Genomic DNA, 27,117 nt, shown 5'->3' with positions numbered 1-27,117 from the left:
CTGAGCACTGGAAATTTGCTTAAGTGTAACCAAGAAACTGAATTTTAATTTTAACTAATTTTCATTAGCTTAAGGTATTAACAGCCACAACACACCAGAGGCTACTGTACAAGATAGACAGATGGTAGGTAGGTAGAGCAAATGTGGTAAAACGTTAACAATTGGTAAACCTAAGAGAAGAAGGATTTCCAGATGTTATTTTACTATTTCTGTACCTTTTTGGTAAGTTTGAAATTTGTCAATATACAAAGTTTAAGGAAAAAAAAAACCTGCTGTCTTTGTCGGTTCTTTCATTGATGAGAGGAATCCATCGACTTGTTACCTAAAATGAAAATTAACAACATCTAAGCCATGATAAGTACCTTCTTGAAAAACATCCTGCCCTTAGACCCCTAAAATACCAAATTGAGGACCAATTTAGAAAGTGTCTCCCTTAAAATTTAACTAAATATAGTGCAAAATTCACATAGTCATACCTTATCAATAGAATGCTTGTTGTTAACAGCATAAACTATGCAGATGACATTGGCCTAGAAGAAAAATGAACAAAGTAGTGGTATTTTTCACTAATAAAAATGTAAAAAATAACAGTTAATTAACAACTAGTTAATATATTTGGACTAAAGGAAAAAAGAACAAACTATGAAAACTTGAACTTAGGTTGACTCTAAGTGGAAAATATTCCACTCAGGGATAACATCACAGAATTGAAAAAGCCTTCTCAGAAAGGGAGAGATGAAAAAAGTCGACCCACATGACCATTACAGCTATCCCAGGGGAAAAACCCACAACTACTATTGTTTTTAAAACTCACTTGTGATATCTCTTGATGAAGTTGTTCATCACTCTGTTCTGCTTCTACAAATGTCAACAACAACAATTTTAGGTGGGGGAGAGAAAAGTCAATTTTCATAAACACTTTCATAAAAGCTACTGGCCAAGCTAAAATCTATGCAACTCCCATCTAACATCCCTCAAAATGACATGGTACGGGGCCAAACCTGGTGGCAAAGACAAGTGCAAGCCAGTGGAAAGGGAAGAGTAGAACTATGATAGGGAAGCTGGCTGGCACTGAAAGACAAGTCTATAAGAGGATAACTCGAGCAGGGGAGATCAGAAGGCTTTGTGATAGATCTAGGCCGTCATCTGATCCAGCATTGAGAAGGGTCGGGCAAAAGAGATCAGGGACTCAAGCCAGAAGACAGGGTGCTGAAGAGTCAGAAGTCTAGACAAAGTGTCTACACACTCAGGGTCAAAGGCCTGGGGAATACAATTTTAAGATCTAGATAGCAGGTATGAGTAATAATAGCCAGAACCCAGGAGCAAAACTGGAGCGTGATAAATAAAGAGACAAGAACTCTTCATATCTCTAGCTAAAAACTGGTCTCAACGGATAGATGTGCCTATAAACGCATAGATGAGGGGAATATGCCTGATATGAACAGAATGACAAAGTGAAGAAATGAAGAGCACAGCAATTATTAACATTAATTTAGATAACTTTAGGTTAAATATGTCTCCGCCAAAATGCCTGTTATTTCTGACATACAAACTGATCATGAGTTCTATGGTACTTTATATTATGCTAAATAAGTGGTCATATTTTTAATATCATTCCATATGTTGAGTAATTAAGGGGTCAAGTCAATCCTAAAACCAAAATTAATTCAATTATGTAGTCACATGTATCGAATAAGAAAACTCTGTAATGATACAAATAATGAGACTGACTGTAGCAGAAGGTATCTAACCTCCCTTCAGCTTCTAGTACTGTATCGTTCCAATAGAAATAAAATGAGAGCACTTAATTTTTAATTTTCTAGTAGTCAACTCAAAAGATAAAAATAGGTAAAATTAATTTTTATTTAACCCAAAATATCAAAAATATAATTTCAACATGTACCCAAAAGAAAATTATTAAGATATTTTACATTCTTTTTTTTCATACTGTGATTGAAATCCATTTGTGTTTTATACTTACAGCACACCTTAATTCAGACTAGTCACATTTCAAGTGTTTAATATCCAACGTAATGGACAACATAGTTCTAGTATTTCTTTTTTAGAAATATGGAACACCAGCTTAGGAAAAGAAAGTATTACCAAAGTATTATACCCATTTTTCAAAAAGGAGAAATGCCAGAACAAAACAAAGTGATTAAAAAGTAAGTAGTAACATGTAGAAAATTTTTTAATTTTGAAAAGCAATACCGATGTGCCTCTAATATTATATAATGGAAAGCAAGCTGACAACTGTTTTAATTATGATTCTATAAGGCAAAGGCTGACAAATTAAAGAACAAATTTAGAACATAACAAATTCTCAAATTTAGAACTCTTTCTAAATCATAATAGCTTGCCTAATAACAAAACTGACCCTGAACACTTCTCTACAAGTATACCAATACCAAATCAAGTAAGGTAGGGACTTTATTACTTGTCATTTACCATTCTTCCTTCCTTTGCATTATTATGGGCTACACTTAGTAATTTGGGGACAGAGAACTGTCAGAAGGAGGCTTGGGAATGGGGTAACTGAGAGGTATAAATAAGATAAAAACAGTAAATGATTATTTACTGCTAGAAAGGACCACTCTCTTTGAACATTTTTAAAAGCTCAGTAAAAACCTTTTTTGAGGACTATTAAATTATATATAGCTTCACCTACAAGAGAACATTCATTACCTGAGTAATCTACGATGTGTGTTGGAACTCTCTCAGGAGTAACATCAGCTGGGATGGTGATTTCTTCTGCTCGAGGAGGAACCTTAGTTGAAAAACAAACATAGAAAAGGAAAGCCCTTTGGATATTACCAAACAAACTTAACAGATTATCTCAATTTGTCTATATAAGCCTCTTTCACTCATATCTGTCCTTATAGGTATTTGGTGTACAGTTAACTGCTTATATCTGTGCTTTACCACAGATGCAAATATGTTATTAAAACTGTATAATGATATAAGTAATAAAAGCACAACTATGTAATTATACCAAATATCGCCAACTACACTTTGGATGAATTGTATGCTTTATTAACATGTTAAAAAAAAAACTATAATAAAAAACAGTTAAAAAAAATGTTTTGAGTATTTCTACCTATGTAGACAAAGGCATATTAAAGGATACTTCAGATCTGACCTAGCCTATAACAATACTTAATTTGGTGTTTTGAACATGAAATTCTTAAAATACGTTGTCTTCATTCTACTTTGCTGAAGCCTTAAGATAACTTAAGATACTCTGCAAATGAGGAGCTATGCTAATCCAAGACAATCCCCAAAATAAACAAAAAACTATCAAAATTCATTTCTTCTAGAAGATAACTGGCTGGCTACATAAGCCTTATGCGTTGTGATTCCATTTTTTAAGAAAGACTACATGATTTTTCTATCAATTAGAAATCCTTTTCCATACCCAAAAGGACAATATGAAAACAATAATTCTAAACTATCACAGAAAACTTTTAGGCATTATACCTAGTGATTATAAATTAATGTTACTGATTCCACAAACCACACACGAAAATACAGTTCATTTCTTAAATTAAGTAATTACTTATTTAACCATCTTACTTAAGAGGAAAAAAAGCAAAAGAAACAATAAGGTTATATGATAGTTATAAATGTTGAAAATAATACCACATGAGGTGGCAGACTTGGCCCAGCACTTAGGGCGTCCGTCTACCACATGGGAGGTCCACAGTTCAGACCCCAGGCCTCCTTGACCCGTGTGGAGCTGGCCCATGCACACTGCTGATGCACACAAGGAGTGCCGTGCCACGCAGGGGTGTCCCCTGGGTAGGGGAGCCCCACGCGCAAGGAGTGTGCCCCGTAAGGAGAGCCGCCCAGCGCAAAAGAAAGTGCAGCCTGCCCAGGAATGGTGCTGCACACAAGCAGAGCTGACACATTGAGACGATGCAACAAAAGGAGACACAGGCACCAACACCGCCCCCCAGGAGCCAGGACATGAGGTTATCCTGGCTACTCTTCTGGCTCATTCTGCTGGGATCTCCAAGTCACCTACCCATTATCTTTGAGCATATGTTTGGAAATGTTCCAGAAGATTTAGTCCAGTTAATTAATAAGTATATCAAAGAAGATCTGTACTTTCCATTCCATCTAGCTGATCTACTGCCTGACAGCTTTCCTTCTGGGTCTGACTTCTACAGATTTTTTTGGAATTGTATCATTACTACTACCTACTTGGGAATTTCTTTATTTGCCATTTTCATCTGGAGCAAAGTCCTTGCTATAAAACCTTGTACATATCAAGTCAATTTACAACACATTTCTAACAAGATCAAGAATTTTATGGATGAAAATGCTGAAATTGCCCAAAAAATATCCATTTTGGAGCAGAAGACCATGAATCCAAGAAATGCATAAAAGAAACCAAGAGGGAAATTAATATTCTTTCTGATGGGGCAAAAAAATTTAAGGATAACATCAAAACACTTAAAGGGAGTAATGAAATGTTGAATCAGATCATTGAAATTACACGTGTGGCCTTGATTTTTAAGAGAAATGAGGAAATAAAAAATCAGATCTTGATGCAGCAAACAATTGAAGGTCACAGAAAGGAGAACTCTGAGCTCCTTGAAAAAATCAAGTACCTAGAAAACAAACAGAAAGACTTGGAAAAAGCTATGACTGAGAAAGACAATAATATTGCTGCTTTGACTAATTGTATTTCACAGTTGAATGAATCATATGAATCTGAATTTGAGGACAAAAATCTGGGCATTAATGAAGTACTGACAGATGTGAATAGAAGGATGAAAATTCAAGCGACACAGATGATGGATGTCTCCCAGGCAAAAACAGCAATATCAGCACCTGAGGATGACCTGAAAAAATTACAGTTTAAACTGGGATCCATGATGACTACTAAATGTAACCTGGAGGAATAGCAAAAGCAACTGGAAGATGAATGCAATGCTTTGAGGTCTGTGAAACATGCAAAGGAAGAGGAATGTAAAACCCTAAGCATGAAATTAGAGATTTTTTATGAAATCTATGCACAGAGAAAGATGTCTGCAGAAAAGAAACTTGAGCATGAAGAGCACAAGCAGCAGAAAACCCAGAAGGAGATGTCAGCTGCAGAGGAAAAAAACAGTTTGGCTATGGAGGAAGTAGAGAATTACAAGAAAAGAATTGAAGAAATGGAAAAAAAACTACAGCAAGCAGAGAGTTCATTCAAACAAGAGACTGCTCTTTATGAGAAGGAGGAACATGACAACTGGATCAGAATTCGGGATCTAGAGAGAGCGATAGTCGAGGAGACCAGAGAAGCTGCCTACTTGAGATGCAGATTGGAAAAAAATCAAAATAAGAAGGCACAAGAAGAATGTGGCATTAAGGCCCCAATGCTGGGAAGAACTGACATGCAAAATCCTCTGTGCAGAGGACCTGGTGCAGCTCCCATGAAGAACAACAACTCCAGAAGCTTATTCCCTGCTAAGATGATGGGAAGAAGACAAGGATAATATGGCTGCAAGTGGGTCCCCTCCTTTCCAAGGATCACCCTTCACGCCCTACCCCATGGGAGGCCCTCTACCACCACTAATGGGTTATTGGCAGCCTCCTCCACCCTGGTGGCTTCACCCACTGCCTCCACCTCCTCCATTTGGACCATCATTTTGATATTTGAAGAGGCTCTTCAGCAGTAATCATCATGCTGTAGTTATTTTAATCTTAGAAAATGTGAAAGATCTACATTAATATCTGATGATTTCCCCTGTCCAAACCTGGTTCTTGTTCTCTTATCTTTCATAGATAGTCCCCTAATAAATTTCTTGCTATCAAAAAAAAAAAGGAGACACAGATTCCTGTACCACTGACAACAACAGAAGCAGACAAAGATGCAGCAAATGGACACAGAGAACAGACAACCGGGGTGGGGGGAGGGGAAATAAATAAATAAATCTTTAAAAAATAAATAATATCACATGATACATAAATTCCTGTCTGAACAATGAACTGATAAAGATATACCTATCTAAACAAAAGTAAAAGAAAAGAGTAAATGCAAACTGTGGTGCTAAGAACACCTAGTATGGAAAGAAAGAGAATAGAAATAATTTTCATCCCATTTGCTCTGATTCCATTCCCCATAACAATATCTTAACTTTACAAAAGCCTTAGCTAGAAGTCCCTTGTACTGGAACTTCCAAAAGTAAACATATTGCCAATAATAATAAAACCATCTTACTATTTGGTGACACTTTACTATTATTACATTCATCTCATTTGAGACCTATAACACAACAATCCTTTGAGGTAGGCAAAGCTGGATTGAATTTGTCTCTCCATTTGTAAAATGAGGCAGATAGATAATACTAATCATTTTTAAATGTTTGTTAAATTCCTGGTGGTTCTAGTGACATGCTTCAAAGACAAAAAAATGTCAAGCAGGAAGCAAATGCGAATCCAGACCCTTCACGCTAACTTCAACTAAAGGAACATTCATCTGTTCCAAAGGTTACACGGCTTATATAATCTCTAAGATCCCAGTCGACTCCCATGTTACAGATGGAGATAATAAGGATAAGACCTGAAAAATATCCTAGCCAAGGTCAAAGGCAGGAAAGTCAAAGGACTTAGATAAACTCAGATCTAGTTTAGTTCTTTCTCCTACACTACATCGGAGGGTGTCCTGAATAAACCAGTATGAATCTTCTAAAAAGCCATAACTGTAAAAAAGAATATATATGCAAAAAAGGGCAGAGTTGAATTCATTCTAACACAATTTTGATAAAATTTTAAAATTTTAAATATGAAAGAGAAATTAAAATGTTTACCTCTTCCGGGAATTCTTCACTGACCAGAGACATAATTAGTGAGGTCTTCCCAACTCTAGCTGTGAAAAGGAAAAATTACTTTAGCAAACTGTTTGGTTCTACATGAGCTCAAACACAGCAACCACACAGGAAATACTATTATTGTATTTGTTAGCTATAATCAGAGTTACCCAAAACACAAAGTTTTAGTACAATATTAAAAAATAGATATTTTTCCACTTAGAAAATTTTTTTTAAAAACTCCCATTATATCCCCCAATAAGTTGATATACATACACAACAAACACATGCAGACAGATTTTTTCTACAACACTTACATTAACAGATAATAATTTATTACTATTTTGCAACCTTCCTTCATCACTTAATTATGTATTAAGTTAGATTCCCTGTTAATATATAAAAACTATCTGCATTATTTTTTGACAGCTGTATAAGAATCCATTCTATGATGTATAATAAATTTACATAATCTTCTCATGATGAACATTCAGATTGTTTCCAACTTTTCACTTTTACAGCCGTTGTTGTAATAAGTAAGTCTTTCTCCAGGACAAATTCTTAGAAGTGGAAGTCAGTTAGCAAGCATAATTTTTTGTTTTTTATAGATAATGTTAAATTACCTCCAAAAAAGAATAAATCAATTTATATCTTTACCAACAGAATATCGGAGTGTCTTTTTCTCTACAGCCTAACATTTTTTCTTTTTTAAAGTAAAGGGTTAGTAATAAAGTAAAAAAAAAAAAAAAAGAAATTCTCCTGTTACATTTTCTATTCTAGCAATTTTTTAAATATACAAAATTCTCTTTCTGAAATTAGACTATTCTGCACACACTTTCTGATCATATATTTACTATTATTAAACATTCAACTGCTTATAAAATAAATCTTTTTGTGATTCTAAAGGACAACAGTCTACCTGCCTATTAATCTCTGACACAACAGCAAATTACAGTTCCCAAATGTAAAGTCTAAATATAAAAGAAACTTAAAAACTTAAAGTTAAGAAGTCACATTTCCTTCTTAAATGACTAAAAGAAAGGGGGAACTAAAAACATAAGGAAAGTCTTGGAAAAATAATGAACGGCTGGAACTAAGGAAGAATACTGGCCAAAACAACTTGGAGAGTGTGGTGTGAAAAACTGAGTACTGCTGGTGGAGGGATATAAGATTAGATGGTTTAACAGGTCTAGTTTTGATTCCTACAGAAATTTTCTGAAGAGACCTGTGTGAGAAGGCTTGGGACTTTTCCAAATGGCTGATAATAAGGCATGAGTTCCCACCATGTCAGTAAATCTTAGAGCCCATCATCACAGAATTGCTAGAACCTAGTCAACAACATCAACTTATCCATTCCCGCCAAAATATTCAGATAAGCAATGATGATCTCACAGTGATTTTCACAAGATGTCACTAACACATTAGTTGTTGGGACACAGGTGTAGCTCAGTGGCTGAGAGCCTGCTTCCCATGTAGAAGGTCCTAGATTCAATACGCAGTACCTCCTTAAAAAAATCAGTTGTAGTCCTGAGAATAACCTACCCCCTGATGGCCAAGCCAGTGCTCTTTGCCTTCCTTATGTCATATTTTAAAAAATACTGCTAAAACAAGTTAATAATATAGAAGGTAGTGGTGACCCCTAAAGTTAGCAAGCATCTTATATACAAATGCTACAGAAGTTAATTAAAATATTCACTGATTCTTGGTGACTGATTCAGCTCTGGCTGTTTTACTTTTTTTTTTTTAAGTTATTTTCAGAACTAAGTGTCTATGTTGCTGTCTCTCTCTACATATAATTTTCTTTTCAAAGCCATTTGAGAGCAAGTTGCAGACATGACACCTCTTTTACTCCTAAATACTTCAGGGTATATTTCCTAAAAACAAGATCAGTACATCATCAAATCAGGAAATTAACTCAGATACAATACTGTTATTTAATTTATAGACTTTATTCACAATTCACTATTTGTCCCACTATTATCCTTCAAAGAAAAATACATTTTTTTCTGGTTCAGGATCCAACCTAAGAACAAAGGATGTATTTGGTTTCCATGTCTTTTTATTCTCCTTTAATCTGAAAGAGTTCTTCAACATTTTTGTCTTTCAAGACTTTAATATTTTTGAAGAGTATACAATTTAATTTGTAGAACATTCCTCAATTGGATTTGTGTGATATTGTCCCATAATTAATTCTAGGTTTTGCCTTTTGGGCAGGAATATCCCAGAAGGGATTGTATATCCTCCTCATTGCAGTATAGCAGAAGGCAGACGATTTCAGTATGTCCCATTACAGGTGATATTAGCTCCCATCACTTGGACAAGGCAATATCTGCCAGCTGTCTCCACTATAAAGTTATTATTTTTCCTTCTGTAATTAAAAAGTATCTTCTGGGGAGATACTTTGAGAAACTATGTAAATACACTGTTTCTCCTCAAATTTTTGTCTACTTGGGGTTTTTTTGTTTTTTCTATTTTTAATTTTTTTAAATTTAATTTATCTCTCTCCCTTCCCCCGCCCCCACCGTTGTCTGCTGTGTCCATTCACTGTGTGTTCTTCTGTGTCCATTTGTATTCTTGTCAGCAGCACCTGGAATGTTTTTTTGTTTTAAGATTTATTTATTTATCTCCCCTTCCTCCCCACCCTGCAGTTGTCTGTTTTCTTTGTCTATTTCTACTTCTGTTGTCAGCGGCATGGGAATCTGTATTTCTTTTTTTGTTGCGTCATCTTGCTGTGTCAGCTCTCCGTGTGTGCGGCACCATTCCTGGGCAGGCTGCACTTTCTTTCGTGCTGGGCGGCTCTCCTTACAGGGCGCACTCCTTGTGCGTGGGGCTCCCTATGTGGGGGACATCCCTGCGTGGCAGGGCACTCCTTGCGCTTATCAGCACTGCACATGGGCCAGCTCCACACGGGTCAAGGAGGCCCAGGGTTTGAACCACGGACCTCCTATGTGGTAGGCAGACGCCCTATCCATTGGGCCAAGTCCGCTTCCCTCAACAAATAGTTCTTGAGCACATCTATGTAAGGCATTCTTTCATGTGCTGGGGATACCACAGTGATCAAGGCCACCAAGTCTTCCCTATTCTTATGGAGATTACATTCTAATGGAATTATAAAGTTATTGCCAATAAAGTAAATACTCTTCCCACGTATCAGGACAAAAAGCAAAAAATCATATTTGATTCACCTCTCCTCCATATTTAGCATTCAAAGTTTGTCAAATTTTCCTTTGAAATGTTAAATATTCATGCGTTCCTGTTTTCCCTTTCCCAAATAATGGTACTTTTATTGCAACACCTGCCAGTTCTCTACTTTCTACCCCCTTCTCCAGTCTCTCCCTCTTTAATTTACCAAGAATACAACTACCTGGCCCAATGGATAGGGTGTCAGCCTACCACATGGGAGGTCCGCGGTTCAAACCCCGGGCCTCCTTGACCCGTGTGGAGCTGGTGTATGTGCAGTGCTGATGTGCACAAGGAGTGCCCTGCCACGTAGGGGTGTCCCCCGCATAGGGAGCCCCACGCGCAAGGAGTGCGCCCCATAAGGAGAGTCATCCAGCGCAAAAGAAAGTGCAGCTTGCCCAAGAAGCACAAACGGAGAGCTGACACAACAAGATGACGCAACAAAAAGAAACACAGATTCCTGGTACTGCTGATAAGGATAGAAGCGGTCACAGAAGAACACACAGTGAATGGACACAGAGAACAGACAACTGGGGTGGGGGGAAGGAAGGGGAGAGAAATAAATAAAAAATTAAAAAATTAAAAAATTTTTAAAAAAGAGTACAACTACCAGTCTACCTTCCTTTCATTTTCCAACTCATCAGATCAAAAGCCTTCCTTAAGAGCTGATGTGGCTCAAGCGGTTGAGCACCTGCATCCCGGGTAGGAAGTCCGGTTTGGTCCCTGGTGTCTCCTAAAAGCAAAAAAACTAACAACAAGCAAATGGAAAATCCAACTCAAGGGAACAGATGTGGTTCAGTAGTTGAGTGCCAGCTTCCCACATACAAGGTCTGGGGTTCAATCCCAGCCCCTCAAAAAGGGAAAAAAGAAAAAAAAAGCCTTCCTTCACTCCCAATTACCTACCATTTCCAGTTGAAACTATTATACAGGCCTTTGAAGTTCACATATAATTTAGCCCAACTTGCCTAACTAATCTCATTTCCCACTATTCCCCACATACACAATGTGATGGTTAATTTCATGTGTCAACTTGGCTAAGTTATGGCATCCAGTTGTTGGTCAAGCAAGCACTGGCCTGATTATTACTGTGAAGGTATTTTGTGGATTTAAATCAGGTGTTTGCATCGATGGCTGATTACATCTACAATCAACAAAAGAAACTGTCTTCAGCAATGAGAGAAGTCTTATCCAAACAGTTGAAGACCTTAAAGGAAGACCTGATAATTTCAGCAATCAGAAATTTCTATCTTTACTTCAGCCAGGCAGCTTTTTCTGGGGAATTTCACATCACCATCAAGTTCCTAACTTACAACCTGTCCTACTGAATTTGGAATTGCAATTCCCGTGGTTGTGTAAACCCTTCCAGTAGTAAATCTATTAATTTATATATATATAATATTAATAAACACACATATCCTGTCAATTCTGTTTCTTTGGAGAGCCCTAATACCACAATTTGTTCGAAATAAGGCCCCATTCTGCTCATATAAACAAGCCAGTCCTGCCCCCTCACACTTTTACTCATCCAAAATATTCTCCCCTCTACTTATTCAAATCTTAATCATCTCATAAGGACAGCTCAAATTCTACCTCATCCCTAAAGACATTCCAGGGCTATTGCAGCTCTCACTCTCTTCCCTCCTCTCAACTACTCCTGTGTCACATAACTTATATTAATATTCTATGATATATGGTATATACTAAAATACCATGTATGAGTCTACATAATTCAATAACCAAGTATTTGGAAACGCATGGATAAGCAAATTTTTTCATATTATATGAATGGAAGAAGGACCTCTAGCACACCAGCCACACTAAACTACTTGTTATCACCTTGCCCAAGCACAACAGCATTGCTATAGCTTCAGTACTACCACTTGGGAAATTAGTTCCACCTCCTAGCACTTCTAGAACTCACTCATTCAAAACTTTTCTTAAGAGCAATTGAAGGGAACAGATGTGGCTCAAGCAGTGGGCTCCTGTTTACCATAGAGGAGGTCCAGGGTTCAATGCCCAGGGCCTCCTGGTGAAGGCAAGCTGGCCCCTGTGTCGAGCTGGCCCATGCAGAAAGCTGGCCCACATGGGAGTGCCACCCCATGCAGGAGTGCCAGGTGACACGGACAGTTGGCGCAGCAAGATGACGCAACAAGACACAGAGGAGAGACAATAAGAAGACGTAGCAGAACAGGAGCTGAGGTGACACAAGAGAATGAATGCCTCTATTCTACTCTGGAATGTCCCAGTATTGGTTCCCAGAGCCACCTAATGAGAACACAAGCAGACATAAAAGGAACACACAGGGAATGGACAAAAAGAGCAGACAACGGGTGGGGGGGGATAAATAAATAATTGAGCCTTTGGGGAAAAAAAGCAATTGAAGAACTGTGAATAGTAGGTAACTATGGAGGCAATCATGTTTTTTTAAAAAACATTCTAAAATTACTTTTTTCACTGTTTTCTATCAAAAAAAAATGTTGAAATTTCAAATAATACTAAAGAAGGGTATGAGAGTTTTGCAAAGGAGTTATGGCTCAAAAAATTGAGGAACAATAGAATTTCTAGGACTTCTGACTTATATTCAGCATTTCAGAACCTTTTTCCTTAACTCTCTTCATCATGGTCTTAATAATTAACATTCTGGGAACCCCAAACCTTCTGCTGGTAGTGTTCACCTTAACTCCTACACTAGTCCACCCTAATCCCACATTATTATACACAATGGAGGCAAAATAGTTCTCTTAAACTGATGCTAAGCCACTTGTTCTCTTGATTCAGCATCAGGAAACCTACAACTTGGACCTTGTGTCTATTTTCTACTCTTGGCAACTGATGCTGCAGAGCAAGATGACTACATCTGAGATAGAGTACTAATAAGGTTCCTGCAAAGAGTGGTAATGTCTGATATAAGAGGAATAACACACAGCAGAGGTCTTTGTAGATAACTAGACAGGAGAGTGCCTGTGCTGTGAAGTCCTGTCAAGTCCACCGGGCTCCGTACTTTATGTAATTTATTTCAGGAGTAGTTTAACTTCCAGGTACTCAAAACAAAAAGGCTTTTGGAAGATCCAATACCTGTATAATTCCTGTGACCTTTGAACTTCTGGGTCTTTCTCATCCCAGTAGAGATGCCGGCTTTCCCCTTTTGTGTTTTCAAAATCCCACAAATGCCACCAGCACAGATGTTCCCAGATACTTCTTCATTTTCAAAGAGCACCCATGGATATCTTATACATCTCTACACACCAATCCTTAATCGGACACTCAATAACTCAAGTGCTCCTTGGCAACCAAAAGGAAAACAGGTCCTACTTTTATTCCTTGAGAAATTTGCCCATCTCAATACCCTTAAGATCTTGAGTCTTCTCAGAATCCTTTTCAGAACTGCCTTTTTAAAATTTTGCTATATCCCACCACTTCAAGGCCCCTGCCAGTTTCAGAAGGAGCCTACTAACCCTTAATCCACAGCTCAAAAGGGTTATGCGGTAGGAGGCAGTCCTAGACCCACCTGCTGCCTTTCCTTGGAACCCACAAATACATCCTGTGCTCAGGACCAGGTGTGTCAGCCTGACAGACTAAAACACAAACCCCTAGTAAATAAGGGAACTGTTGATACATTCCTTCCCCTATTGTCCTGAACCTAGATGTAAGCATTCACTGGAGGCAGTCTGACTCTGGTGGGCATGAGTTAAGACATCCAGCTCATACCCCTGTATATATCTGTGACTGGCAAGAAGGGAGTGAGGCTTCTCCACTACGGCAGCACACGACCACAAGAGACGAGTGCTGTGCATAGAACATCTCCCTGCATTGGCCACAGATGAAGACCTGCTGACTATGGGAAAACAATGTCCACAAGTGAAGGTGACCTTGCTCTGTCTCATCTCTATGTGACCAAAACATCTTTCCATCAGAGCCTGTGAGTTATGCTTTCGCTGGCGACCCTGACACCTGTATTGGAGAGGGTTGACATCTCTTTAGGTGTCTTTCCTTCTGACTGACAGATTAAACAAGATGATACATAAAGTCAATCACCAGCACTAAAAGGCCTACTAGTTGCCAAAAAAATTAAGAACTTATTGCTCCTTAATCACAATCACTGAAGATCCCCTTTCAAAATTCAGGCCATCAACAGGTATTCTACATTACCTTTAACAACCCATCTCACACTATGACTCTAAATTCATCTAATCTTCCTCTCTCTCTTTTTAAATTATTTATTTATTTTTACTTGGGTAAAATATATACAACATAAAAATCATTTTAACCATTTTACAAATGGACAATTCTTTGACATTAATTGCACTGACCAAACACTGTGTAACTTTCACCATTTATTTCCACAGTTTTCATCAACCCAAATCAAAAACTCATGCTCATTGAGCAACAACTCTCATCCCTTCCATTCCCCACCTCTGGTAACCACAATTCTGTTTTCTGTCTCTATGAATATGCTTATTCTAAGTATTTCCTAAAAGAGAAATCATACAATGTGTTCTTTTTTTTTTTAAGATTTTTTATTTCTCTCCCCTTCCCCGCCCACCACCCCTCCCCACAGTTGTCTGCTCTCTGTGTCCATTCACTGTGTGTTCTTCTGTGTCCGCTTGTATTCTTGTCAGCGGCACCACGAATCTATGTCTTTTTGTTGCATCATCTTGCTGCGTCAGCTCTGTGTGTGTGCGGTGCCACCTTGGGCAGGCTACACTTTTGTCATGCTGGGCGGCTCTCCTTATGGGCGCACTCCTTGAGCATGGGGCTCCCCTACGTGGGGGACACCCCTGCAAGGCACAGCACTCCTTGAGCGCATCAGCACTGCATGGGCCAGCTCATCACACAGGTCAGGAGGCCCTGGGTTTGAACCCTGGACCACCCATGGGGTAGGCAGATGCTCTATTCGTTGAGCCAAATCCGCTTCCCACAATGTGTTCTTTTGTGTCTGGCTTATTTCACTCAACATGATGTCTTCACATTCATCAATGCTGAAGCATGTATGAATACTTCACTTCTTTTTATGACTGAATAATAACCCATTGTTATGGATAAGCCACATTTTGTTTATCCAGTCATTTGTTGATGACACTTAAGATTGCTGCCATCTTTTAGCTATTGTAAATAATGCTTCAATGCATATTGTTGTACAGATATCTGTCTAAGTCCCTGCTTTCAGTTCTTTTAGGTATATACCTAGGAATGGAATTGCCAGATCATAGGGTAATTTCACATAAAACTTTCTGAGGATCCTGACAAACTGATTTCCACAGTGGCTGCACCATTTTACATTCCCACCAACAGTGTATGAGGGTTCCTATTTCTCTGCATCCTTGCTTACACTTGTTATTTTCTGTTTGTTTGTTTTTTATGAGGATGCATCTTTTTTTTTCTTCCCCCACCCTGTTGTTTTTGCTATATCTATTTGCTGTGTGATCTCCTGTGTCTATTTCTCTTTTTGTCTTCTCTTCTTGTTTTCTCCTCTAGGATTCACCAGGATTTGATCCTGGGGACATCCAATGTGGAGAGAAGTTCCCTGTCCCTTGCACCACCTCAGTTCCTGGTTTCTGTTGCGTCTCGCCTTGTCCTTCTGTTGCGCCATCATCTTGCTGTATGGCTCGCCGTGCAGAACTGGCTTGCAACACAGGCACACCTTTTACCAGGAGGCCCCGGGGATCGATCCTGGTTCCTCGCATGTGGTAGATGGAAGCCCAATCACTTGAGCCACATCTGCTTCCCTGTTTTTTTTTAATAATAGCTATCCTTGTGGGTGTGAAATGGTATCTCAAAGTTTTAATTTGCATTTCTGTAATGGCTAATGATGTTGAGCATCTTTTCATATACTTATTGGCTACCTGAATATCTTCTTTGGAAAAATGTATATTCAAATACTTGCCCATGTTTTTGTTATTGACTTGTAGGAGTCCTTTATATCCTTTATTTTCCAAATATTTTCTCCATTTCTCTAGGCTGTCTTTTTACTTTCTTGATGTCCTTTGATGCACAAAAGGTTTTAATTTTAATGAAGTCCATTTTATCTATTTTTTCTTTTGTTGCTCATGCCTTTAGCATAAAATCTAAAAGTCCCAGTGCCTCATTACAAGGTCTTGAAGATATTTCCCTATGTTTTGTTTTCTTATAAGAGTTTTATAGTGTTCTTATAATTAGGTCTTTGATCTATTTTGAATTAATTTTTTTGGTGGGCAGGTAAGAAGTAGGAGTCTACATGCATGTGAATTTTCAGTTGTCCCAGCATCATTTGTTAAAGACACTATTATTTCCCCCACTGAATGACTTGGCACCTTTGTGGAAAATCAGCTGGCCATGGAGTATGACTCTACCTCTGGATTCTCCATTCTATTCCATTAGTCTATAAGTTTATCCTTATGCCAGTATCACACTGTTTTAATTACTGAAGCTTTGTAGTAATTTTTTTTAATTTTTTTATTTTTTTTAGGTACTGAGGGCCAAGGATTGAACCTGGGACCTCATACGTGGGAAGGTGGCATTTGACCACTGAGCTACATTGGCTTCCCTGAGTTGGGTTTTTCATTTTGTTTTGCTTGTTGTTCGTTTTTGTTTTTTTCACGAAGCATCGGGAATGGAGCCTGGAACCTCCCATGTGGGAGGCAGGAGCTCAAATGCTTGAGCCACATCCACTCCCATGTAGTAAGTTTTGAAGACAAGTATGACCCTTCCAACTCTGTTCTTCTTCAATGTTGTTGGCTATTCAGGGCCCCTTGAAATTCCATATGAATTTGAGGATCAGCTTTTCCATTTCTGCAAAAAAGGTTGCTGGAATATTGTACTGAATTTGTAGATTGCTTTAGCTCATCTCTCTTCTTAAAACTCATTAGAACAATACCAAAGAGCTCGTAGTAATAAAAAGGATGAAATTCTTTCTAGACTGCTTCCGTCTTCTGCCCCTTCTGATTGTCTTAACCTTAGAATCTCTCGTTAAGCTTTTTATTTCTAAGAAGAGAAAATGAGTCACCAGAGAAATGGTACTGATTACTGAAGCTGGACATGGACTTGGGAGACTGACGCCTTTGAATTTGCCAAACTTAAAAGCAAACTGGGAGGGAGCAGATGTGGCTCAAGCAGTTAAGCTCCCACCTCCCACATGAGAGGTCCCGTGTTTGGTTTCTGGTGCCTCCTGAAGAAACAAAAACAAACAACAAGCGAAACAAGCAAAAAAATCAACTCAAGGAAGCCTATGTGGCTCAGTGGCTTCATACAGGTCTCAGGTTCAATCCCCAGCCTCGGGATCTCAAAAAAAAAAAAAGCAAACTGATTCTTTGAGATAGAAATAAACATGGAATTAAATTGAAGATACAGCAGCAGAATGTAGAAGACTGGGTGCCAAGCTTCATTATTTTGTGGTGGACTGTAGTAACTGGGAAGATATTTACAGCTCTGTGAAGAAGGTGAAGGCAGAAATTAGAGATGCTAATATTTTAGTAAAATAGCTGGTGAATGCTGGTATATTTTACAAAGCAGATTCTTTGCTACATAAGACCCTTAGATTAAAAAGACTTTTTTTTTTAGGCGGCACCAGGAATTTGAACTCAGGACCTTGTACATGGGGAGCAGGCGTTCAACCATTGAGCCACACCTGCTCCCCTGAAAAGAATTTTGAAGTAAATATAAGTAAAACACTTGCACATGCATATCAAGACCTGTATTGGGAAACGGATTTGGCTCAATGGATAGAGCATCTGCCTACCACATGGGAGGTCCAAGGTTCAAACCCAGGGCCTCCTGACCCGTGTGGTGAAGCTGGCCCATGCGCAGCGATGATGCGTGCAAGGAGTGCCGTGCCATACAGGGGTGTCCCCCGCGTAGGGGAGCCCCACTGCACGACAAAAGTGCAGCCTGCCCAGGAGTGGAGCTGCACACACGGAGAGCTGACACAGCAAGATAACACAACAAAACGAGACACATATTCCGGGTGCCACTGACAAGAATACAAGTGGACACAGAAGAACACACAGAGAATGAACACAGGAAGCAGACAACAGGGGGGGTGAGGGAGAGAAATAAATTTTTAAAAAATCTTAAAAAAAAAAAAAAAAAAGAGACCTGTATTAAAGTGCTTTATTTATGGTTGAACATAATACATACATAAGACAGTGGTACCAAAGAGTGGGAATAGTTCTGGTTAAGTTATTTCCATCAGTACTACCACTGAGAGTGTGATCATTTTACTTATTCATATCCTGCTTAATTTGGAAATGGTTTTGAGGCAGTTTAGCACTCAGTACAATATAACAAATCCATCTAGTTTTTGAAATAATTGTATTATACAAGTCCTTTTTAAAAATCAGAGAACATTAATCTCCTCCAAACAAAATCCAAGAATGATTTCCTTTTCTAAACAAAGTTCAAAATTGGGGCAAGAAAGACAAATTCCAGTGAACTTGGGAGAAAATGAGCACATGTTCATCAGTATAATTTTGGGTTTCTATTTGAAAGGGCAGTGAGATATAACCACTTTAATAAGGGATTATACAGATGTAATTTAGTTAAGAAATGCTTCAGTAAATCTAAACTAGGGCTTTTTGCTTCCTTTAAGACCTACCTATCTAACCTTGAGTGAAAACTATCAAAGAAATAATGAAGTAGCATGTTTAAAATTAAATCAGGCCAATTTAATCTAATTTTAATTGAGAAACAAATAAAAGAGCCTCAAGGTTAAAGAAAATATTTTAGGATGTTAAATTCTTAAAACTATTTAAATAAGCCTATCAAAAACGGTCCCTTCACACTAGCTTATTTTAAAACTATTTAAATAAGCCTATCAAAAATGGTCCTTTCACACTAGCAGACATGAGTATAAACACCAAATATTTTTAAATGCTCCAGAAAATAAATATTATTTTCATAAGGGGAAAAATCCCTAGGGCTTCTTTAATCACTTTACTAATTAAAACTTATACTTAATATGGAGGACAAAAAAATTATCCTTTGTTAGCCAGCCATCTGATGGTCTTTATTTCCTCTCTTTTGCCTGAGAAATACTGAATAATCTATGAAAACAAAAAGTAAGGCCACAATTACCTCAGGGACAGAGGCCTTTTATGATTTGGTTTAATGCTACATGCCACAGTTCTGTATGAGATTCTCTGCTTCCAAGTAGGTCATCCATGGGAAACATAATTCATCAACATCAGACAAATTATCTAAATTTATCCAGGTCACAAATTTGTCTTTTCATCACATCTTTTGAACATCTAGTTCTAAATGAGAGCAAAATTCCCAATATTCATAAAGCAGAAATAACATTCTGGTTCCAATTATCATTCTATTAACCATACTGGCTATTTTTCTAGATAACAAACACCCTTTGCTTCAAGTGTAGAGAGACCTATTTCACATTTTTTATCTAATTCTTTATTAAGGAGCTTTGTTAGGAGCTAAGTTTCTGTAGGTAGGATATAGTAGGGGGGGAGGGTGACTTATGGAGTTATAATTTTAATTGGAAAACTTTAGCATGTGGGGAAATAGCAACTGTTCTGAAGGGAAATGTCATTGACCATATGCAGACAATTGTGCTCTGCAGAAGGACAAATACTGTCACACAGCTATAGACCATCCCTTTCCTTCAATCCAGATCATTAGTGCTAAACTTGCGCCAAATGAACAAAAAAACATAGATTCAAGACATATGTGCAGATGATGTAGAAAAGACTCTCTATTCAAACATTCTTGGCTATAGATCATCATCCAGGTACTAGAACACAGCATAATAGAAACTGGCACAGTTTAATCTTTGAATATCATTCCAACAAAGACTAGAATGGACAGTGACATGACTTCAAAATGACCTTAGAAAGGTTTTTTATCTAAAATAAATGCTAGCTTGTACCTGAAGTCTCTTCAACTCTTATTTCTAACTTGATAACCGAAGTATTTTTCCCCAGTCCCCTTCAGTCCTCTGTGATGGCCTGTGGTGTTTCAAGGAGAAGCTGACCTCTTTTGGTAAGAGCTATACTTCCTGGCAGCCAAACCATGAAATAGCATGGCATTATCACCATAAGTCACTGATCTACTTTCCTTCCAGAGCACAGGAATCTCCCAGACAAAACTAACGACATGGAACAAGAGACAGGATGAAAGCTGTCCCTTCAACTCCTAACAATAAGCATATCAGAATGGATTCAAGAATGGAGAATGATCATATTTTTATGACTCAAGGAATCGTGTGAAAAACAAGGAACACCTTAAACAACCTGACCTAGCTTAAACTCATTCATCTTTCAACAACTATTTATGTTCATACTTTTGTGCCAGGCCTATTCTAAGCACTGGGGATACAGCAATGAACAAGACAAATCCTCTACCCGGAGGAGGTTTCCCTTCTACCCAAAGAGTCAAGCAAACAAGTGTGAACAAATCTTAAGGGTAATGGGGGGAAGCAGACGTGGCTCAACTGATAGAGAGTCCGTCTTCAATATGGGCAGTCTAGGGTTCAATACCCAGGGCCTCCTGACCCGTGTGGTAAGCTGGCCCACGCGCAGTGCTGCCACGCACAAGGAGTGTTGTGTCACGTAGGGGCGCTCCTGTGTAGGGATGGCCCACGCGGAAGGTGTGCGCCCGGCAAGGAGAGCCACCCCGTGTGAAAAAAGCACAGCCCGCCCAGAAGTGGCACCACACATGCAGAGAGCTGATGCAGCAAGATGACACAGCAAAAAAGGGACACAGTTTCCTAGTGCCACCAGATAAGGCAAGCGGATGCAGAAGAACACACAGCGAATGGACACAGAGAATAGATGGGGGGGGGGGGAATAAATAAAATAAATCTCTTTAAAAAAAAAAAAGAGTAACAGGGTAATGACTGGTTCAGGGTCTTCTTTTAGAGAGAGCAGCAAAGGAGAGCATGGTACAAAAGGGTCTTGTGAAGGGTCTTGTAGGCCTGCAATCACAAGTCTGGACTTTATTCTAAGAAAAAGTAGAAATCACTGGAGAATTTTTAATGTGAGTAACAAAATCTGAGATATTTTTTTAAAGATGACTCTGCCTGCAACAGGGAGAATAGACCAGAGGAGGATGAGAGACCAGGTAAGGATATATTACAATAGTTTAGGCCACAGCTGAACAAAACTAAAATAAAACCAAAACTAAAATTATCCTATGTACTTTCAATGTTGTTACCTGATTTATACAAAAAGGTATAAGGTAAGGTTCTTGCTAATTTTACTGGGACAAGAGTATTTGTTAAGCATACTAATACAAATCCAGTTAAATACAAATTCTGGCTAATTTGAAAAATTATGATTTGAAGAGATAAGTTTTGTGTGGATACAATTTTAAAGATTTTTAAAATTTGTTTTGTTTATAGTAACTTACTTGAAAAAAAAGAAAAAGAAAGTCTACATGACCATAGGAGAGTTGATCAGTTTTTATTTATTTATTTATTTTTTGAGGTACAGGGGCCAGAGATTGAACCCAGGAACTCATATGTGGGAAGCCAGCACTCAACCACCAAGCCACATTGGTTTCCCTGAGTTGGTTTTTCATTTGTTTTGCTTATTGTTTTTGGTTTGTTTGTTTTTAAGGGTACACCAAGAACTGAACCCAGGATCTCCCATGTGGGAGGTGGGCACTCAACTGCTTGAGCAACATCTGCTCCCAGTAATTGACTTTTGATTTGGCCTGAATGGTATCTGATATGTTCAACAATTAAGATAAGACATAGAGGGTATTTTTAAAACTTTGGCTTACCCTACAGATAAATACCTCAAAAGTTATAGACAATATAACTTCTCTGATTTAAGTACTACAAAGTCATTAAGCAACTGGTTAGTATTAAAGCCTAGATGGATCAAAAGTAGGTCAAGAAAAGATCCTTTTCATCTTAAAAGTAGAGTACAGGTCTAGCCAATAGAACGTTGAAACTGGGAAGCAGACTTGGCCCAGTGGGTAGGGCGTCCGTCTACCACATGGGAGGTCTGCGGTTCAAACCCCGGGCCTCCTTGACCCGTGTGGAGCTGGCCCACGCACAGCGCTGATGCGTGCAAGGAGTGCCGTGCCACGCAGGGGTGTCCCCGTGTAGGGGAGCCCCACACGCAAGGAGTGCGCCCCATAAGGAGAGCCACCCAGCGCGAAAGAAAGTGCAGCCTGCCCAAGAATGGCGCCGCACACACGGAGAGCTGACACAACAAGATGACACAACAAAAAGAAACAGATTCCCGTGCCGCTGACAACAACAGAAGTGGACAAAGAAGACGACGCAGCAAATAGACACAGAGAACAGACGACCGGGGGAGGGGGGGAAGGGGAGAGAAATAAATAAATAAATCTTAAAAAGAAAAAAAGAATGTTGAAAACATTCACAACTATTTCAGAGCCTCAGTGAATGTGGCTGCTGCTATGTGGTTCAGGGACACACAATGACAGAATAAAATCTACTAAAGTGATAGAGAATGAACAGGCTTTATGACAATAATATCAAAGATAGTGCTCCTTTTATTTTGCTTTTCCCACTACCCCTGGGTTAAACATCTTAAAACTACATCTAGAGGAGTAGGTGTAACTTAGTGGTCGTGTGCCTGCTTCCCATGTACAAGGTTCCGGGTTCAATTCCCGGTGCCTCCTGGGAAAAACAACAACAAAACTACATCTAGGGAAGCGGACTTGGCCCAGTGGTTAGGGCGTCCGTCTACCACATGGGAGGTCCGTGGTTCAAACCCCGGGCCTCCTTGACCCGTGTGGAGCTGGCCCATGCGCACACACGGAGAGCTGACACAGCAAGATGACGCAACAAAAAGAAACAGATTCCTGTGCCACTGACGACAACAGAAGCGGACAAAGAAGAACACCCAACGAATAGACACAGAGAACAAACAACTGGGGCGGGAGGAGGGGAGAGAAATAAATAAATCTTTAAAAAAAAACTAAAAACAAAAAAACTACATCTAGAAATTAGATGACTCGCTCAACAAGTAATAACTCAAATTGTTAACCACTTTTTCCTACTATCAATAATGTAGATACGTCCCGTTAACAGACCAATATTAAAATAGCCTGGGTTACACTTATGTTGACCTAGCATTTAATGTTACAGGCAAGTTAACAGCTGCTAAATATTTACATTAAATCTCAAAAAACTGATGCTTCAATCATCTCCCCCCCCAAAAAAAAAATAGCTTTTAAGTAACTACTTAAAATTACATAGTTCAATTATTTCTAGTATGTTCAAATGTGAAAAAAAAATCCATGTAGGTAGTCAAAAGCTTTTTGTACCACCCCTTTAAGAAAAAGGTCTTCCTCAAAACCAAGGCTTTCTTTTGGTCAGGTTACTCCATTTCTTTGATCAAAAAACTCTTACACACTTTTTTTTTTTTTAAGTACTAGGACCAAGGATTAAACCCAGAACCTTTAATGTGGGAAACTGGTGCTCAGCCACTGAGCCACATCAGCTCTTCATGTATGCTTTTTTCTCAAAAAAGATTTACTTTATTTACTTAAACTCCCCTCACTGTTTGTGTTCACTATCTGCTCTCTATGTCCATTCGCTGTGTGCTGTGTCTGTTCATCAAGTCTTTAGGAGGCACTGGGAACCAAGCCTGGACATCCCACGTGGGAGAGAGGTGCTCAATTGCTTGAGCCACCTCAGCTCCCTGCTTTGTTGTGTCTCTCATTGTCTCTCCTATTTGTGTCTCCTTGTGTCATCTTGTTGTGTTAGCTCACTGCACCTGCCTGTTGCACCAGCTCGCTGTCTTGCTTGTCTTCTCCAGGAGACACCAGTAACTGAACCCGGGACTTCCCTTGTGGTAGGCGGGAGCTCAGTTGCTTGAATCACATCTGCTTCCCCCACATACAGTTTTTTTTTTAAAGATTTATTTTATTTATTTCTGTACCCTTCCCCCCTGTTGTCTGTTCTCTATGTCCATTCGCTGTGTGTTCTTCTGTGTCTGCTTGTGCTTGCATTCTTGTCATGTGGCACTGGGAAACTGTGTCACTTTTTTTGTTGCGTCATCTTGCTGTATCAGCTCTGTGTGTGTGTGGCGCTACTCCTGGGCGGGCTGCACTTTTTTCACGTGGGGCGGCTCTCCTTGCGGGGTGCACTCCTTGCATGTGGGGTACCCCTATGTGGGGGACATCTCTGCGTGACACAGCACTCCTTGCGCACGGCAGCACTGCGCGTGGGCCAGCTCACCACACAGGTCAGGAGGCCCTGAGTATCAAACCCTGGACCCTCCATATGGTAGGCGGATGCTCTATCAGTTGAGCCATAATCACTTCCCCCCACATACACTTTTATCAACTTTCTTACTCACTTGCATTTCTGCAGAACATGGCTTATAATTTTTCTAACATATGTTGAATTCTTTTATTTTTTTATTCCTCCATAACTGATACTGTTAACGTTTAACTTTAATGCCCTAAGGCTGACAATATGACAATGTACATCTTACATATGCACAGCATTTCTCTTTAGATGCTTTACCTACTAAGATTACAAGCAAATTTAGAAAAAAATTGTTCTTAAAAGTAACACTGGGGAAATGGCTATGGCTCAATCAGTTGGGGTCCCATCACCATACGGGAAGCCCTGGGTTCACGTCCCGAGGGCTTGCCCACATGCTGTGGACAGCCGGCTCAGCAAGGTGATACAACAGAAAAAAAAAAAAAAGGGAGACAAGAAAAAACACAGAAGAACGTGCAGCGAATGGACAGAGAGCAGACAGCAACCAAGCTGTAAGCGGGGGTGGGGGGAATAAATTAATACTGACACAAAAGAACGCACAGCAAATGAACACAGAAAGCAGACAGCAAGCAAAAAGCCGCATGGGGGGATTAAAGAAAAAGTACTACACTGCTGAGCAGATGTGGCTCAAGGGGTTGAGTGCCCACCTCACACATGGGAGGTCCCAGATTCAGTTTCTGGTGCCTCCTAAAAAACAAAAACAAGCAAGCAAAACAAAGGAAAAAACCAACTCAGGGAATATGAAGTGGCTCCATGGTTGAGCGCCGGATTCCCACATACAAGGTCTTGGGTCCAATCCCCAGCTCCCAGTACTTAAAAAAAAAAAAAGGACTATGCTATAAAATGACCTAATGATACAATTTGGATCACTTTTTTAAACGGGTCATCTATTCACATCCCTGCTTTGCTCCAAATGTATCAGCATAAATCATGTTAAATAACACCTTCCTAAACTTTGTCAAGGAAGTCTATGCAAAATACAGATTAAGATGTATTTCTAAATAAAGACTAAAATTCGCAACTACAAACTAAAAATTACAGTCTGGCTAAGCTTACTTCTAAGTTCTTTATTGTAAAGGAAGAGTTCTTCACAGCAAGTAAACAGAGATTTCAGTGAACATCAAAGAATATTACAGAAGAGGGAAAAATGAATTAGATAACTTCCTCGGAAGTAAGTGCATTACAATGAACTAGATTCAGCGAATGGAATGCGTTTAGAAGAGAATGCTTCAAAACAGCCATGGCGGAGCATTAGCTAATGTACTTTAAAACAAACACCAACCGGTCCTCTGAAAGCCCACTTCCTTCTTATTTTAGTTCTACCCATTGAGTCATAACACCTGCAGTGATTTCAAGAGGACCCTACAACTCTGACCTATGTCAGTGAACAGAAGGAATTTCTCCTTTGTTATATCTTCAAAAGGTGAAATCTAAGAATCTCTAGGGTTTCTCATGTGTATCTGTGTCCATTTGGGTCTCATGTTTGTCTGTTGGTACATCAATAGCTATGGCATGAACACTGCTTAAAAAGAGAGATGAAAAATTAGGCTTTAGGGTAATCATAAATTCCTTAACTAAGGAATCCCCAGATAATTTTTCATTCATTGAGTGCTTGTATAACTAGAGACTGAGAGTAAATGTTTGAGGAAATACCGCGGGTGCCTGAAATGATTCCACTGCAAAGTCTAAATAGTGGTTTTCTTTCTTTTTTTGGGTTTTAAAGTTCCATATTTTAATGTCAATTCAAAGGAAGAGAAAGCAAAGACCGAGAATGCAAAAAAAAAAAAAAAATCCAGAAACCTGACCTTGCCCACAAGTCGGATAGTTCTGCATCCCTCCCCCTAGCCGGCTCACGCAATTCCAATAGGTCAGTCAGTCTGTTCCAGCACCTGCCTGGCAGTGACAAGCGAGTCTCCACAGAAGACGAGAGGGTCTGAAGAGGGAAGGAGTCGGCCTCGGAAACGGTGAGGCCCAGGAGGAAAGGATTCCAAGAGAAAGGAGGATATAAGGCCGAGCAGTTAGTGGCAGAAGGACACTCGGCTTGGGAGGACGACTGGGGGACAGCAGAGAGGCCCCAGGAGGAGGGCCCAGGAGAGCTGTGGGGATGAGGGTCGCCTACAGGAGCCCGAACAGGAAGAGGGAAGGGGCCAGGAGGCCTGGGTGCGCGGAGGGAGGAGAGCGGGGCGGCAGCCGCGGGCCCGGGCGCGCGGACTCACGTTCTCCCACCAGAAGAATCCGCACGTCTTTCTTCATGTTGGTGGCTCGCAGGGGCCGGGCTCGGCCCGCACGCATGGAGCGGACTCTTCTCGCCGGGAGCGCCCACCCCACGGCGCCGCTCTCCGCGCGTTACCGACACCGCTTGCCAGCCTCTCCAGCCGCCCAGCCCGAGCTTCCGCCGCGCGGGCTACCGCGCCGCCTCCTCCTCTACGGATTCCCGGCTCCTGGGCCCCGGGAGCGCCAGCTCCGCCTCCTCCGACCCCGAGGGCGGTGGCGGCTGCGGGACCGACGGAGCGCGGCAAGGGACAAGCCCTTTCGGAACGCGAGCGCCCTCCGGGCCTGAACAGCGCCCCTACTGTCAGATTCGCCGCAGCGCAGCACCCTGTAACCTGGCCTATCCTCTTCCGCGCATAGCGACCCCAGGAATGACGCTCTGAGCTGGGGCATTTAGTGACAGCTGGCTTAACCCCATTTATTATTACAGAATAAGGACAGGAGATGTGCCTTGTCCAAGGTAACATAGTTAGAGCTTAGCAGTGACTCAGAGTAGGCATCTTTTCACCAGACTGTAAGCTCCACGAGGGCGGCGACCTGTCTACCTGGCTTTCAGTTGTATCCCCACCTCAGTAGACATTACCTCAGAAAATGCTTGATTGATTAGAACGATGCCTAGATCCCAGGATCGGCCCATTCCCGCTTGATTGATTAGAACGATGCCTG

At 40.0% G+C, this 27,117-nt stretch overlaps 1 protein-coding gene across 14 annotated transcripts in view; it reads right to left on the bottom strand.

The window, feature by feature from the left end:
* The window catches only part of RHOT1 (ras homolog family member T1), a 64,069-nt gene extending 37,368 nt beyond the window's left edge, over positions 1-26,701 (bottom strand). For 3 of the 14 annotated variants that reach the window (XM_023587789.3, XM_071210484.1, XM_071210485.1), the window contains exons 1-6: positions 26,397-26,678; positions 6,801-6,859; positions 2,686-2,767; positions 815-858; positions 477-530; positions 270-322 (exon numbers count right to left, since the gene is read on the bottom strand). In XM_023587789.3, coding sequence (XP_023443557.1) covers positions 270-322; positions 477-530; positions 815-858; positions 2,686-2,767; positions 6,801-6,859; positions 26,397-26,472 — 368 coding nt within the window. In that variant the 5' untranslated portion in view covers positions 26,473-26,678. Of the gene's footprint in view, positions 1-269; positions 323-476; positions 531-814; positions 859-2,685; positions 2,768-6,800; positions 6,860-25,985 lie in introns of all 14 variants that reach the window. The other 11 variants (XM_058283851.2, XM_071210489.1, XM_071210486.1 and 8 more) reach the window with 8 other exon arrangements.
* Positions 26,702-27,117: the final 416 nt, after the last annotated feature.

This window comes from Dasypus novemcinctus, chromosome 21, assembly GCF_030445035.2.
Source record: "Dasypus novemcinctus isolate mDasNov1 chromosome 21, mDasNov1.1.hap2, whole genome shotgun sequence".
Taxonomy (NCBI): Eukaryota; Metazoa; Chordata; class Mammalia; order Cingulata; family Dasypodidae; genus Dasypus; species Dasypus novemcinctus.
Note: the sequence above shows the minus strand (reverse complement) of the source record. Positions and strands in the feature narration are given on the sequence as shown.